General features: G+C 36.6%; 1 protein-coding gene across 2 annotated transcripts in view; it reads right to left on the reverse strand.

Moving 5' to 3' along the window:
• Window positions 1–2,127: 2,127 nt before the first annotated feature.
• Window positions 2,128–16,923, reverse strand: part of rundc3ab (RUN domain containing 3Ab) — a 28,272-nt gene continuing 13,476 nt past the window's right edge. The window contains exons 4-11 of one of the 2 annotated variants that reach the window (XM_058621736.1): window positions 11,163–11,248; window positions 10,980–11,069; window positions 10,819–10,899; window positions 10,137–10,302; window positions 7,994–8,151; window positions 7,754–7,858; window positions 3,985–4,085; window positions 2,128–3,253 (exon numbers count right to left, since the gene is read on the reverse strand). In XM_058621736.1, coding sequence (XP_058477719.1) covers window positions 3,111–3,253; window positions 3,985–4,085; window positions 7,754–7,858; window positions 7,994–8,151; window positions 10,137–10,302; window positions 10,819–10,899; window positions 10,980–11,069; window positions 11,163–11,248 — 930 coding nt within the window. In that variant the 3' untranslated portion in view covers window positions 2,128–3,110. Of the gene's footprint in view, window positions 3,254–3,984; window positions 4,086–4,267; window positions 4,365–7,753; window positions 7,859–7,993; window positions 8,152–10,136; window positions 10,303–10,818; window positions 10,900–10,979; window positions 11,070–11,162; window positions 11,249–16,923 lie in introns of those variants that run through there. The other variant, XR_009234234.1, reaches the window with a different exon arrangement.

The following is a 16,923-nucleotide window of genomic DNA, read 5'->3' on the forward strand; positions in this document are numbered from 1 at the left end:
CCATAGAAAACAAAGGGAAACACTTCTACATTAGTCACTCGTTGAGTATCCAGATCAAGATTTACACAACAGTTTGGTATAATAATATAATATGTGTGTACCTAATATGTGTGTGTTAATTCAGTCATTCATGGTTTAATCATACTAACAGGCCTGAGGCCTATAAAACCATCAAAGCTGGGTGTGTGCACACCATCTGGGTGGACTGTGAAGTGGTTGTGGGTGGTGTGTGCATGTTGAGACAGCGTGTATTGTGGGAGATAAATGTCTGCATGCTGAGTATAAGGGAGTGCCGATGGTTGGACAGGAGATGGTGGCAAAGATAACACCCAGTGCATTTTTATGAAGAGATCCAGGACCTGTGCTGAAACGCTGAGTGTCCCCTTGTCCAAACCTAAGAGGCCAACTATTGGCCCTCGGCCTGTGCTTACATAACACACTTACATGTGTCTGGCACGTGAACAAGCTTTATCACAGAAGGATGAATCGCTGAAGCATGTGTTCATCTGCAACTGCTCTGCGCGTCACCCAAGTGACATCATTTTCAACAGTTCACACCAGATAACTAAAGCCCATATTGCACGAGCGCCCAGTGTCCATTCATTTACAGCTAGGTAGTTAATTGGACAGTATGTGGACCTGGAATGTGTCTCTGACATAATGCTTTTGTAAAGTTTACTAAGGGAACCTTCAGCAGCTGCTGTTTGTTCAGCTCTGTGTATTTGTCTCTTTAAATTAATGAATGATCCCGACCTATGACCTCACAAAGGGCCATTTCAAACCCCTTTGAGGAGAGACGACCTCATGCTTCACACGGTAGAGCTACAAAGGAAGACAAAATGACAGAGGCACAAAGAGAGGCGTGTGTGGGTCAATGAAACTACAGAGCTGCTCATTTTTAATCAAATTCTCCATCGTAAGTAAACATGAAATCACTCTCAAGTCACAACATGACTGTCAGTAGCAAAGTTCACAGTGTTTATCCTCTGGGAGTCAGGAAATCTCCCTATTTTGTGTACATTTACACTGTCACACTATGTATGTAGAAGCAGTACTGTTCATTGATTTGCTGTAATGCACGTATTGTGGGAAGAGGTATCAGGGAAGTTCACACAATATAGAAATATAAACATTTAATTAGAACAAGACTATAAAACTGGGTGAACTCCACAAAGCCTTTTTGATCTTAAAGCTACAGTGTGTAAGATTAAAGTGAAAGTATTTCAATTTGACAGAAATGGAATATAAAATCATTTGACTGAAAACACCTGTTGTTTTCATGATGACAGGATCAGCGCTTTACATTTACATCTATGGAAAAACTAAACACCTTCTTTGGGTTCTCTTACATGTTGGGACAGATAAGTGAGGCGTAAGAGATATTCAGCTGAAACATGCAACTTCACCAATCTCACTGCTAAATCTTACACACTCTACCTAGGGTAAGCACCTAGTAATGTTTTTTTATATGTGAGCTATAGATTAATACACATTTAATTAGTTGTTGTTAGGATAAAACAAACAAAAAAAACATTACACATTAAAGGTTTATCCATCAAAAATCTGAGAGAATGACAGTGTGTAATATTCACAGCTAGCTTAACTCGCAGTTTCACAGAGTTAAGCTAGCAGAGTACAAAAAGTACAAAAGACTTATGACAATGTTCACAGAGAACAATGCTCTGAAAAAGACTTCCTACTGAGACCCTTAGTATCTAAAGTACATATATATATATATATTATGGTGTGTTGTATTTACATTGGAAGTTGGTGGGTGGCACTGGGAGCAACATCACCTCCGAGTTCACCGTGTTACAGTGGAGACACACGTATCTCAGGTTAGCATAGCAACATGTCCACAGATGAAAACTGACAGCAGTGTTTTTAATATTGATGTTAGTGACAGCAGAAATCCGACTGAGGTTATATTCTCATATCAACATATTTATGTGGAGTAACTACTAAATGTTACACACTCGATGGTTAAATTTGACTGGATTGTAGGTCATAGTTCTGGTCCATTGCAGAGCTTTACAGGTGTTAGTCAGTGCATCACTTGAGTTCTGATTTGCTGAATTAGCATTGCATTATAACATTTTGTATAGACAATACAAATCCACTCCAGCGTTTAATGTTTCAAAAAAAGGCAGTTTTATTGCAATTTTTAATAACAGCACACACCAACTCTCAACACACCTGCATGAAACTAATATTACATGATGCTAAATGATACAAATAAGTAGTCTATGCCATGAAATTAATTATAATATAAAAAAGAAAACAACTGATTGACACACACACACACTCACATTACACATCCACTATTTCTCTGCTGCTCAAACACCTCTATCAAGCCAGGTTTGTAGAAAAAGACAATGAAAACATTCATTCTGCATAGTCACAATGTCATTTGCATTTGTATGCCACAGATATGATGTCCACTTGTTGTTTTTGTGTTTGCATTGTAGCGCCCCCTAGCAAACCTTGATAACTTGGTCTTTAAGAGTCGTATCCCATAATCTCCACCTCTAGCCTACGGTACGATCGAATAATTCTAACATCATAAAGTTGTGCCGCTTCACTTTGAAAATAACCTTCAGAACCCTCCGGTCACGTCAGCCTTCTCTTGTATGATCTGTTTTTCCAAACTTTTATAATAGTGTAATATAAAATGGTGAAAACATTCTGTGTGTTTCCTATAAACACTCATCCATTCTGCCAGGAGTAAGATACAGATGAACGGACAGAGACACAGAGAATAAGCCTACAGTGAGTTGCGTTGGTTGTGGTGAATGAGACCAGTTTACTGTGATTGCACCTAATGTGATTACACCTCCTGGACTACAGGAGGTGTAATCACATCGGAAACATGACAGACAGTGAAGGTGAAAGGAGGCTGTCGGGCAGTACAGCAGCTATTCCTGCGTCTGTCACTGTCCCACACTGGGAGGCTACTCTCTCCTCACTCTCTCCTCAAACGCTCGGGTGGTGCAGCGTGAGCTCAGAGCGTAAAAGTGGACAGAGTCACGTTAAGACTACACAAGAGAGCACAGAGCAGTCGTCTTGTTCTGTCCTTTTCACCAGGGTTGGCAGTGTCACTTTGGCACCCCCTAGCTGGGAGAGAGGGCAGGACTGTTCTCTGTGCTGATGTTAACCAGGCATTCACTGGACTTGAGGCTTGTTAGAGACTTGCAGCTCGGCAGGGAGGCCAAGGACCCGCACAGGCCCATCATGGAGGGGGTGTAGTCTTTTCCTGAAAGGACGAGGTAGAAACACACAGTGAACATCACTTGTTTAAATGAAAGCTTCATTTTCTACCGCTTTATCCTCGATGTGAGGATCACAGGGGAGTTGGAGCCAATCCCAGCTGACATAGGACGAAAGGCGGGGTCACACCCTGGAAAGGTTGCCAGTCCATCACAGGTCCAACCAACCATCTCCTCTCACACTCACACCTACAGTCAGTCTAGAGCAGGGGTGTCAAACTCATTTTAACCTGATTTTATAATAGTATAATAACTTGAAGTATCTTTTACAAAACCAAACAAACAAACCTCAAATTTCCTGAGGAAAAATAAGTGGCTTTGGCCCGCGGGCCGTACATTTGACACCCCTGGTCTAGAGTGTCCAATTAACCTCTGCATGTTTAGGACTGTGGGAGGAAACACAAGAACCTGGAGAAAAGCCACCGCACACACAGGGAGAACATGGACCAGTGTCCCCCACTCAATCAATCAATCAATCAATCAATCAATCAATCAATCTGCAAATAGAACTGTTATAAAATTAGCTGAAAACATGAATTATCACAAGGTGAACTGTGAAACACCCACACCACTATAAATAAAGCAACAGCAAGTTGAGGATATCATAAATGAACATGAATGCATACTGTGAGATAAATGATTGCACATATAAGATAAGAAGATCAAATGATACAGAGATGGTGACATTAGAACTACACAGTCTGATTCTTAATGTCACCTGTACACCAGGCTCCTCCGTTCTGTTTGCCGTCCGTCCTCTGAGAGTCTGAGTCCAGGCTGATCTCCACTGACAGCAGCTCAGTGCTGGGGAAACTCCTCCTGTATATGAACACATGAGGCACAATGTCACTACTTCATGTCTGATACTGATCCGGTTACATAACAGCTCATCCAGGACTTAATGTCTCGGAGACATTCCTAAATATTTACATTTGCTCCAAAGTGACTTACAAAGGAATTGAGTATTGAACAGTGAGCTTGCATTGCTAACTTTGTACAACCTGCCAGGGTTGGAGTTGAACCTGTGATCAAGAAGTCTCTGCACAGGGGGACCGGTCTGAACCACTGAACTACCCGGCACCCCAGGATGTGTGTCACCTGCATAACAATGAAAGTGTATGATGTGCTTTCATTATTAAACATCAACCTGTAGCAGTTATTAAACCCCTCCTCAAAAAAGCGACCCTTGATCCAGATGTTTTAGCTAATTAGCGACCCATATCTTATCCTTTTCGACCTTATGTATACGACACACACATCAAAGTACATGAACGCAAAATATAAACAATATGTGTGCGTGTGCAGTTTCTCTCTCTCCCTCTCTCCCTGTGTGTGTGTGTCTCTCTCTCTCTAGCTCTCTCTCACAAACACAGCCAGTGTTTAAAGTTTAGATGAAGCCATTTAAACAGTCTTTGAATTTAAATATACTTTTTCATTCATATATTTTTAAATATACTACATTTTTCTATGCTACTTTTCCACCGGCTCTGCCATGATGAACATCTAGTCTAAAATACCACGATCGCTGCTTACAGCAGGGACCGGGCTACAGGGTGTGTGTGTGTGTGTAGTGCTGTAATGCTAACAGACAGTAGGGGGCAGTGGAGAAGCCCCCAATCTCCCCACAACAAGCCATTCAACCATCACATGACTCTGAAGCTGTTAAATTAGACTCATTTGAAAAAGAAAGTGGTGAATCAGATGAGACGAGCACCATGGTTTAACTCCAATACTCGTGCTCTTAAACAGACGTTACGTAGATTAGAAAGAAAATGGCGTTCCAATAACATAGAGGAATTGAAGAAAATTTTCTCTAATTGAAGAAAATAAGAATAATCATAGATTTGTTTTCAGCACTGTAGCCAGGCTGACACAGAGCCACAGCTCCACTGAACCATCTATTCCTTTAACACTGAGCAGTGATGACTTTATCAACTTTGTTGTGAATAAAATAACATCAATTAGAGAAAAAATGGATCATCTCCTCCCTCATATTGGGACTGACTCATCTTTTAGCACAAGAGCTTTAGAAGCACCAGGTGCACAGTTAGACAGTTTCTCCCCTATAGATCTCCCTGAGTTAACATCATTAGTTTCATCATCTAAACTTTAAACCTGTCAGTTAGATCCTATCCCCACCAAACTGTTTAAAGATGTGTTTCCTTTAATTAACAGCTCTATATTAACTCAAATTAATCTATCCTTATTAACTGGATATGTGCCCCAAACGTTTAAAATAGCAGTTATTAAACCCCTTCTCAAAAAAGCGACCCTTGACCCAGATATTTTAGCTAATTACCGACCTATATCTAATCTTCCCTTTGTTTCTAAAATCTTAGAAAAGGCAGTTGCTAATCTATGATGTGAATATTTGCGCATTAATGGCCTGTTTGAAGATTTTCAGTCAGGTTTTAGATTAAACCATAGCACAGAAACAGCACTAGTTAAAGTTAGTAATGATCTTCTCTTGGCTTCAGATAATGGTCTAGTTTCTTTACTTGTCCTGTTAGATCTTAGTGCTGCATTTGACACCATTAATCATAATATTCTACTGCAGAGATTGGAGCAGACTCTTGGTATCACAGGTGCTGCCCTCTGCTGGTTTAAATCATACTTATCTGATAGATTCCAGTTTGTTCATGTTAATGATAAAGCCTCACTACAAACTAAAGTTAATTGTGGAGTTCCACAAGGCTCAGTGCTTGGGCCTATACTTTTTACCTTATATATGCTTCCTCTAGGGAACATTATTAGGAAGCACAACATACACTTTCATTGTTATGCAGATGACACACAGCTATATTTATCAATGAGGCCGGATGAAATAAATCAGGTTGTTCAACTCCAGGAATGTCTCAGAGAAATTAAGTCCTGGATGACCTGTAACTTTCTACTTTTAAACTTTTATACTCGGCCCTAAACACCTCAGAGAAAAACTTTCTGATCACATTGTCACTTTAGATGACATCACCATGGCTTCCAGTTCCACTGTGAGGAACCTTGGAGTTACTTTTGACCAGGAAATGTGATTTGATTCACACATAAAACTCATTTCCAGAACAGCCTTCTTCCACCTGCGGAACATTATGAAAATTAGAAACATTCTGTCTTTACAGGATGCTGAAAAACTAGTTCATGCTTTTGTTACATCTAGATTAGATTACTGTAACTCCTTATTATCAGGATGTTCCAACAAGTCTGTTAGAACCCTTCAGTTCATTCAAAATGCTGCAGCACCAGTTCTGACAGGAACTAGAAAGAGAGACCATATAACTCCAGTGTTAGCTTCTCTACACTGGCTCCACCCACAGTTTAGAATTCAATTTATAATCCTCCTCCTCACGTACAAAGCACTTAATGGTCACGCCCCTTCATACCTGTAAGACCTAGTCTTACCTTATCACCCTAACAGACCACTTAGGTCACAAAATACAGGGTTACTTGTGGTTCCCAGAGTCTGTAAGAGCAGAATGGGAGGCAGAGCCTTCAGTTACCAGGCTCCTCCTCTCCTGTGGAACCAGCTTCCAATGACAGTTCGGGAGGCGGAGCCTCTCTCCGTATTTAAAGTTAGACTTAAAACTTTCCTTTTTGATAAAGCTTATAGTTAGAGCTGGTTCAGGGAAACCTGGACCATCTCTTAGTTCTGCTGCTATAGACCTAGACTGCTGGGGGATTTTCCTGTGGTGCACGCACATTCACTCTCTCACACTCAGGGTATGAATATGACTTTTTATATGTCATTAACCTTGTCTCTTTCTCTCCCTAGTTTGTGTCTTTCCTTCCTTCCTTCCCTCTCTCTCTCTCTCTGTATCCTTGCAGGTTGCAGGATCCAGATCCAGTTTTCGAGGCTATCCATATCATACATATCATCACCATTATTATTGTGCTATAATTAAAAAGTCGATATCATTGACTGTATAAACTTGTAACTTGATACAGTTGTTGTGTATCTGCTCCTGGTCTCTCTCTCTCTTCTGTCTCTACCTCATCTCCCTCTTGTCCTTTCTCTCCCCCTTTCTGTCCCCCACCTCTCCTCTGTCCCCCATCTTCCTTTCACCCCAACCGGTCGAGGCAGATGCTGCACATCTCTGAGTCTGGTTCTGTCAGAGATTTCTTCTTCTGTTAAGAGGGAGTTTTTTCTCTCCACTGATGCCTAGTGTTTGCTCATTGTGTGAACTGTTGTGTTTCTCTGCTCTCTTTGATGTTGTTTATGTACAGACCTGAGATCATGTGTGTTAGGATTTGGCGCTATACAAATAACATTGAATTGAATTGAATCAAATTGAATTTATAATAATAATACTTTTTTGGTAACCAAATGATTTCCAAGATACGTTTAGTATATAAATGACAACTTCATTTACACATGTTATTTTAAATTTACACACATACAGTAAATGTAAAATAAAAGGTTGACCCATCTGTGGGTCCCGCCCCAGTGTTTGGGAATCGATGCTTTAAGTGACAGAAGTCATCAAATGTCAGACCTGCGGATCAACTTGACCTCCTCCTGGAGTGTGGGCCACTGGTTGACCAGAGGGATGGAAAGGTTTTTGGCCAGGTGATTGGGGTCACATGGAATCAAGCTTGTCCTGAAATACACGAGGACAAACACAGATGAAATCTTCTTATCATTCCATCAAAATCTAATTTTGACATTTAGTCTCAAAGCCCAGAGAGAAATATTTCATACACATTTATCTGTGGGTGAATAAGACAAGACTCACAGTTGCTCCTGAAGCTCCAGGACTATGGTTTCTAGTTCCTTCTTCTCCTGTAGGTTCTGGCCTTGCAGCTCGTCCAGGCGAGCCTTCAGCCTCTTATTTTCAGCCTCTGTGTTCTTCAGCTGGGACTCACGCAGGCGCACCAGCTCCTCCAGGTAACCCTGACAACACACGTTCACACTGAGTGAAAGATTCATCTAGTTTTACAAAACAGACTCAACATCACTTCACTTATAACTTAAATGACTCATTAAAGTTCCCTTTAAGATGTATTGTAGTTCAGGTTTGTAGTGTGGTGACACACAGTGACACATTTGAACATGCTGATGAAGCTGCTGTGGATCAACAGCTTTGTCTACACAGTGTGTACAGGATCTAGAAGTGGAACCATTAAAACTGTCAAAGCTATAAGATTTTCTTGGACACATTTGATAGTTACGAGAAAGAAAGGAGGAGAAAGAGTGACCTCTCCACACAGGTGCTACAGAGCTGTAATTTCATGTGATGATAACAAAGATTTAGAGCAATAAATAAAGCAAACGGTAGTAGATAAAAGCTGGGAGAATCTTTGACACTCTGATAACAGACGGACAGAGAATAGTTTTTAAGAAACCTCAACCCTGATTCTTTGCAGTTTATTATTATTCTTTAACTTTGAAATGTAGTTTTCTTTTATTTAATTATTTATATTTATAAATATTTATATACATTTATATTTATAAATATAATATAAATATTTATTTAATTTACCTGTTTGCAAGAAAGACAATAAAGATCAAAAACTTTTTTTTAAAGAAAACATATTTTCCCATTTTGTTTATTTTTCTTTATATTTGACCACTAAAGAAAAGAAAGTTTTTTTTCTTTCAGGTCACTGGTCGGCCCCCTGAGGTAAGCATCACCATGGCAACATGACTGATTTATTAGGGATGACTCCGAGAGTAGCAGACTCAGGGTCAAGCTTTTCGACATTAAACTGATACTAATACGTTCAATGGTACTAGGTGAAGTCAATACACTTGAGTTATTGTGAAAACTATGTCTCCTAGGATGAGGCGATGGCACGTCGACACAAATTAGAGTTTCCAGTCAGAAAATCTGGCATAAATTCTATTAGACATATCTTTTGTCAAGTGACAGAAATCTGTTTTGTGTCCCACATATTTAACCACGTTTTCATGTACAACCACAAATACCTGAACAATACCTTTAGACCGCATTTAACCACGTTTTCACGTACAACCACAAATACCCGAACAATACCTTTAGACTGCATTTAATCACGTTTTCACGTACAACCACAAACACCCGAACAATACCTTTAGACCGCATTTAATCACGTTTTCACGTACAACCAAAAATACCCGAACAATACATTTAGACCACATTTTTAACCACGTTTTCACGTATAACCACAAATACCCAAACAATACCTTTAGACCGCATTTAATCACGTTTTCACGTACAACCACAAATACCCGAACAATACCTTTAGACCACATTTTTAACCACGTTTTCACGTATAACCACAAATACCCAAACAATACCTTTAGACCGCATTTAATCACGTTTTCACGTACAACCACAAATACCCGAACAATACCTTTAGACCATATTTTTAACCACGTTTTCACGTACAACCACAAATACCCGAACAATACCTTTAGACCACATTTTTAACCACGTTTTCACATATAACCACAAATACCCGAACAATACCTTTAGACCACATTTTTAACCTTGTTTTCACGTACAACCACAAATACCCGAACAATACCTTTAGACCACATTTTTAACCACGTTTTCACGTACAACCACAAACACCTGAACAAAACCTTTAGACCACATTTTTAACCACGTTTCATGTACAACCACAAACACCTGAACAATACCTTTAGACCAAATTTTAACCACATTTTCACGTACAACTACAAACACCTGAAAAAAACCTTTAGACCACATTTTTAACAACGTTTTCATTGACAACCACAAGCACCTGAACAATACCTTTAGACCACATTTTTAACCATGTTAACATATACAACTGCAAATACCTGAACAATACATTTAAACCAAATTTTTAACCACGTTTTCACGTACAACCACAAATACCCGAACAATACCTTTGGACCACATTTTTACGCACCTTCTGCGCGTTGACGATCTTGAACCTCTGCTCCATCTTGCGACACTTTGTGCTCCAGCTCTCCTCGTCAGTGACCAGGGGGATGTAGGGATGTTCAGGGACGCTTTCATCACTGGTGCTGCTGTTGACACTGTGGCCATCTTCATCGTCACTCAGGTAATCGTAGCTGCAACAGATACGTATATACAGTACATATATATGTATATATATATAGTTTTGTTTGTAACTTTTTTTTCCATTTAAAAAGACTTTAAAGAGTGTTTTGCTCTTAATAAATAAATCTGCATTAATGAATAACTTTTTTTTTCCAAAAACGAGGAATTTAAATACTATTTACAGTATCGTCAAAATAAACTCAAATCTGTACAATTAAAAAACGAATGATCTTGTGATTCTGTCCCTGAAGACAATGGTATCCAGTCCTGACAATCTTTAAATAAATATTTTTTTCTTATTAGATAATTGTTATAGTTCTGAATGCATTTGTTTGTGCATTTTCTCCCAGTAAAGGTACATTTATTCATATACAGCTGAGGTAGATGTATGTACAGTCCTTTCACCAAGCCTTTATCACAGAGGAATATTGCTCTTTACTGACATGATTAAGTGGTGACATGATGATAATGTACAAAGCAAACAAATAAGTTATTTGGAGCTGGAAGAGAGGGAAACAAAAACAAACCTTTGTGTGAATTTCAAGTATGGTGTGTAATCAATCACTGCCGAGGATTTTCCATCCAAGACCTCACCTTTCAGACAGAAACTGTAGTAAAGCAATAACACAAGAATAAGATACAGAGTATGCTCCGAAATGAAATGTAATAAAGGTCAAAGTTCTCCGACCTAAAGTCTATGGCTCCGAGACCTATGAGCATCCCTGTCAGGACTGTGGCTTCTTCTCTCAACATGATGGCTCCTTCTGCGTACAACCTCCTGCAACACACAGACACGTGTGAGCTGCTAAGAACATGTGTGTCAGAATATACAGAATATATAGTGTGTGGTCAGTTTCTCAGTGTCTCTCACCTGGTCGTCCTACTGTCCCTCAGAGCAGTGGCTATGTATTCGGACAGTCTTTTCTCCATCAGAGCAACTCTAATCCACGCTCTGCCCTGTAGAGGTCACCAGAGAGTAAGATATTCAAGTATTAAACACACACAAGAGCCTGGTATCAAACCTCAATATTTATGTTATTTATCTGATTAATAAGGTCAAAGGTCAAATGTTTTTATTTACTCAGCCACTAACAGTGAGAGGAGGGATGGACTACTGAAGCCTCTGTGCTGCTATCCTGATATACATGCCAATAAGTGCTTGACGCATTTTCATTTAAATTCATTATTACCGCAGATCAAAAGATTGATATATAACAAAAAGTGGTTTTATAAAGTCATTTATTGTTTTAACATATGAAGTCACTCTTTTCTACTGACAGAAACTCAGGAACATAATACTCGTTGGAGCTGAACACAGCTCAACCGTTTATTGAAACGCTCCCACCACCACAACAACAACGTCACACCCCTGCCACACTTACACAAACTTGAACAGCCATTTAAATTCCACTGTGTTATTTTGTCAAACTCCAAATAATAAGAAAATACAAATAAAATAAAACATCAGGTCCAGATAGACCACATGTGTCAAACTGGTGGCCCGTGGCTGACGAGAGCGTCAGTGAGGAGATAATTTGATCGGCTCGTTTGCAGCGATTAGGAGGTTTTTAACCATGAAAACAAGTTAATATATGTAAGTAGACCTCCATAACTAACATATATGTGACCATGAAAACAAGTTAATATATGTAAGTAGACCTCCATAACTAACATATATGTGACCATGAAAACAAGTTAATATATGTAAGTAGACCTCCATAACTAACATATATGTGACCATGAAAACAAGTTAATATATGTAAGTAGACCTCCATAACTAACATATATATGTGACCATGAAAACAAGTTAATATATGTAAGTAGACCTCCATAACTAACATATATATGTGACCATGAAAACAAGTTAATATATGTGAGTAGACCTCCATAACTAACATATATGTGACCATGAAAACAAGTTAATATATGTAAGTAGACCTCCATAACTAACATATATATGTGACCATGAAAACAAGTTAATATATGTAAGTAGACCTCCATAACTAACATATATGTGACCATGAAAACAAGTTAATATATGTAAGTAGACCTCCATAACTAACATATATATGTGACCATGAAAACAAGTTAATATATGTGAGTAGACCTCCATAACTAACATATATATGTGACCATGAAAACAAGTTAATATATGTAAGTAGACCTCCATAACTAACATATATGTGACCATGAAAACAAGTTAATATATGTAAGTAGACCTCCATAACTCACATATATGTGACCATGAAAACAAGTTAATATATGTAAGTAGACCTCCATAACTAACATATATATATGTGACCATGAAAACAAGTTAATATATGTAAGTAGACCTCCATAACTAACATATACGTGACCATGAAAACAAGTTAATATATGTAAGTAGACCTCCATAACTAACATATACGTGACCATGAAAACAAGTTAATATATGTAAGTAGACCTCCATAACTAACATATACGTGACCGTGAAAACAAGTTAATATATGTAAGTAGACCTCCATAACTAACATATACGTGACCGTGAAAACAAGTTAATATATGTAAGTAGACCTCCATAACTAACATATACGTGACCATGAAAACAAGTTAATATATGTAAGTAGACCTCCATAACTAACATATACGTGACCATGAAAACAAGTTAATATATGTAAGTAGACCTCCATAACTAACATATACGTGACCATGAAAACAAGTTAATATATGTAAGTAGACCTCCATAACTAACATATACGTGACCATGAAAACAAGTTAATATATGTAAGTAGACCTCCATAACTAACATATACGTGACCATGAAAACAAGTTAATATATGTAAGTAGACCTCCATAACTCACATACATGTGACCATGAAGACAAGTTAATATATGTAAGTAGACCTCCATAACTCACATATACGTGACCATGAAAACAAGTTAATATATGTAAGTAGACCTCCATAACTAACATATACGTGACCATGAAAACAAGTTAATATATGTAAGTAGACCTCCATAACTAACATATACGTGACCATGAAAACAAGTTAATATATGTAAGTAGACCTCCATAACTGACATATATGTGACCATGAAAACAAGTTAATATATGTAAGTAGACCTCCATAACTAACATATATGTGTGACCATGAAAACAAGTTAATATATGTAAGTAGACCTCCATAACTAACATATATGTGACCATGAAAACAAGTTAATATATGTAAGTAGACCTCCATAACTAACATATATGTGACCATGAAAACAAGTTAATATATGTAAGTAGACCTCCATAACTAACATATACGTGACCATGAAAACAAGTTAATATATGTAAGTAGACCTCCATAACTAACATATACGTGACCATGAAAACAAGTTAATATATGTAAGTAGACCTCCATAACTAACATATACGTGACCATGAAAACAAGTTAATATATGTAAGTAGACCTCCATAACTAACATATACGTGACCATGAAAACAAGTTAATATATGTAAGTAGACCTCCATAACTAACATATACGTGACCATGAAAACAAGTTAATATATGTAAGTAGACCTCCATAACTAACATATATGTGACCATGAAAACAAGTTAATATATGTAAGTAGACCTCCATAACTAACATATATGTGACCATGAAAACAAGTTAATATATGTAAGTAGACCTCCATAACTAACATATATGTGACCATGAAAACAAGTTAATATATGTAAGTAGACCTCCATAACTAACATATATGTGACCATGAAAACAAGTTAATATATGTAAGTAGACCTCCATAACTAACATATATGTGACCATGAAAACAAGTTAATATATGTAAGTAGACCTCCATAACTAACATATATGTGACCATGAAAACAAGTTAATATATGTAAGTAGACCTCCATAACTAACATATATATGTGACCATGAAAACAAGTTAATATATGTGAGTAGACCTCCATAACTAACATATATGTGACCATGAAAACAAGTTAATATATGTAAGTAGACCTCCATAACTAACATATATATGTGACCATGAAAACAAGTTAATATATGTAAGTAGACCTCCATAACTAACATATATGTGACCATGAAAACAAGTTAATATATGTAAGTAGACCTCCATAACTAACATATATGTGACCATGAAAACAAGTTAATATATGTAAGTAGACCTCCATAACTAACATATATGTGACCATGAAAACAAGTTAATATATGTAAGTAGACCTCCATAACTAACATATATATGTGACCATGAAAACAAGTTAATATATGTAAGTAGACCTCCATAACTAACATATATATGTGACCATGAAAACAAGTTAATATATGTGAGTAGACCTCCATAACTAACATATATGTGACCATGAAAACAAGTTAATATATGTAAGTAGACCTCCATAACTAACATATATATGTGACCATGAAAACAAGTTAATATATGTAAGTAGACCTCCATAACTAACATATATGTGACCATGAAAACAAGTTAATATATGTAAGTAGACCTCCATAACTAACATATATATGTGACCATGAAAACAAGTTAATATATGTGAGTAGACCTCCATAACTAACATATATGTGACCATGAAAACAAGTTAATATATGTAAGTAGACCTCCATAACTAACATATATATGTGACCATGAAAACAAGTTAATATATGTAAGTAGACCTCCATAACTAACATATATGTGACCATGAAAACAAGTTAATATATGTGAGTTGACCTCCATAACTAACATATATATGTGACCATGAAAACAAGTTAATATATGTGAGTAGACCTCCATAACTAACATATATATGTGACCATGAAAACAAGTTAATATATGTAAGTAGACCTCCATAACTAACATATATATGTGACCATGAAAACAAGTTAATATATGTGAGTAGACCTCCATAACTAACATATATGTGACCATGAAAACAAGTTAATATATGTAAGTAGACCTCCATAACTAACATATATGTGACCATGAAAACAAGTTAATATATGTAAGTAGACCTCCATAACTAACATATATGTGACCATGAAAACAAGATAATATATGTAAGTAGACCTCCATAACTAACATATATGTGACCATGAAAACAAGTTAATATATGTAAGTAGACCTCCATAACTAACATATACGTGACCATGAAAACAAGTTAATATATGTAAGTAGACCTCCATAACTAACATATACGTGACCGTGAAAACAAGTTAATATATGTAAGTAGACCTCCATAACTAACATATACGTGACCGTGAAAACAAGTTAATATATGTAAGTAGACCTCCATAACTAACATATATGTGACCGTGAAAACAAGTTAATATATGTAAGTAGACCTCCATAACTAACATATATGTGACCATGAAAACAAGTTAATATATGTAAGTAGACCTCCATAACTAACATATACGTGACCATGAAAACAAGTTAATATATGTAAGTAGACCTCCATAACTAACATATACGTGACCATGAAAACAAGTTAATATATGTAAGTAGACCTCCATAACTAACATATACGTGACCATGAAAACAAGTTAATATATGTAAGTAGACCTCCATAACTAACATATACGTGACCATGAAAACAAGTTAATATATGTAAGTAGACCTCCATAACTAACATATACGTGACCATGAAAACAAGTTAATATATGTAAGTAGACCTCCATAACTAACATATACGTGACCATGAAAACAAGTTAATATATGTAAGTAGACCTCCATAACTAACATATACGTGACCATGAAAACAAGTTAATATATGTAAGTAGACCTCCATAACTAACATATACGTGACCATGAAAACAAGTTAATATATGTAAGTAGACCTCCATAACTAACATATATGTGACCATGAAAACAAGTTAATATATGTAAGTAGACCTCCATAACTAACATATATATGTGACCATGAAAACAAGTTAATATATGTAAGTAGACCTCCATAACTAACATATATATGTGACCATGAAAACAAGTTAATATATGTAAGTAGACCTCCATAACTAACATATATGTGACCATGAAAACAAGTTAATATATGTAAGTAGACCTCCATAACTAACATATATGTGACCATGAAAACAAGTTAATATATGTAAGTAGACCTCCATAACTAACATATATATGTGACCATGAAAACAAGTTAATATATGTAAGTAGACCTCCATAACTAACATATATATGTGACCATGAAAACAAGTTAATATATGTGAGTAGACCTCCATAACTAACATATATGTGACCATGAAAACAAGTTAATATATGTAAGTAGACCTCCATAACTAACATATATATGTGACCATGAAAACAAGTTAATATATGTAAGTAGACCTCCATAACTAACATATATGTGACCATGAAAACAAGTTAATATATGTAAGTAGACCTCCATAACTAACATATATGTGACCATGAAAACAAGTTAATATATGTAAGTAGACCTCCATAACTAACATATATGTGACCATGAAAACAAGTTAATATATGTAAGTAGACCTCCATAACTAACATATATGTGACCATGAAAACAAGTTAATATATGTAAGTAGACCTCCATAACTAACATATATGTGACCATGAAAACAAGTTAATATATGTAAGTAGACCTCCATAACTAACATATATGTGACCATGAAAA

This window comes from Solea solea, chromosome 21, assembly GCF_958295425.1.
Source record: "Solea solea chromosome 21, fSolSol10.1, whole genome shotgun sequence".
Taxonomy (NCBI): domain Eukaryota; kingdom Metazoa; phylum Chordata; class Actinopteri; order Pleuronectiformes; family Soleidae; genus Solea; species Solea solea.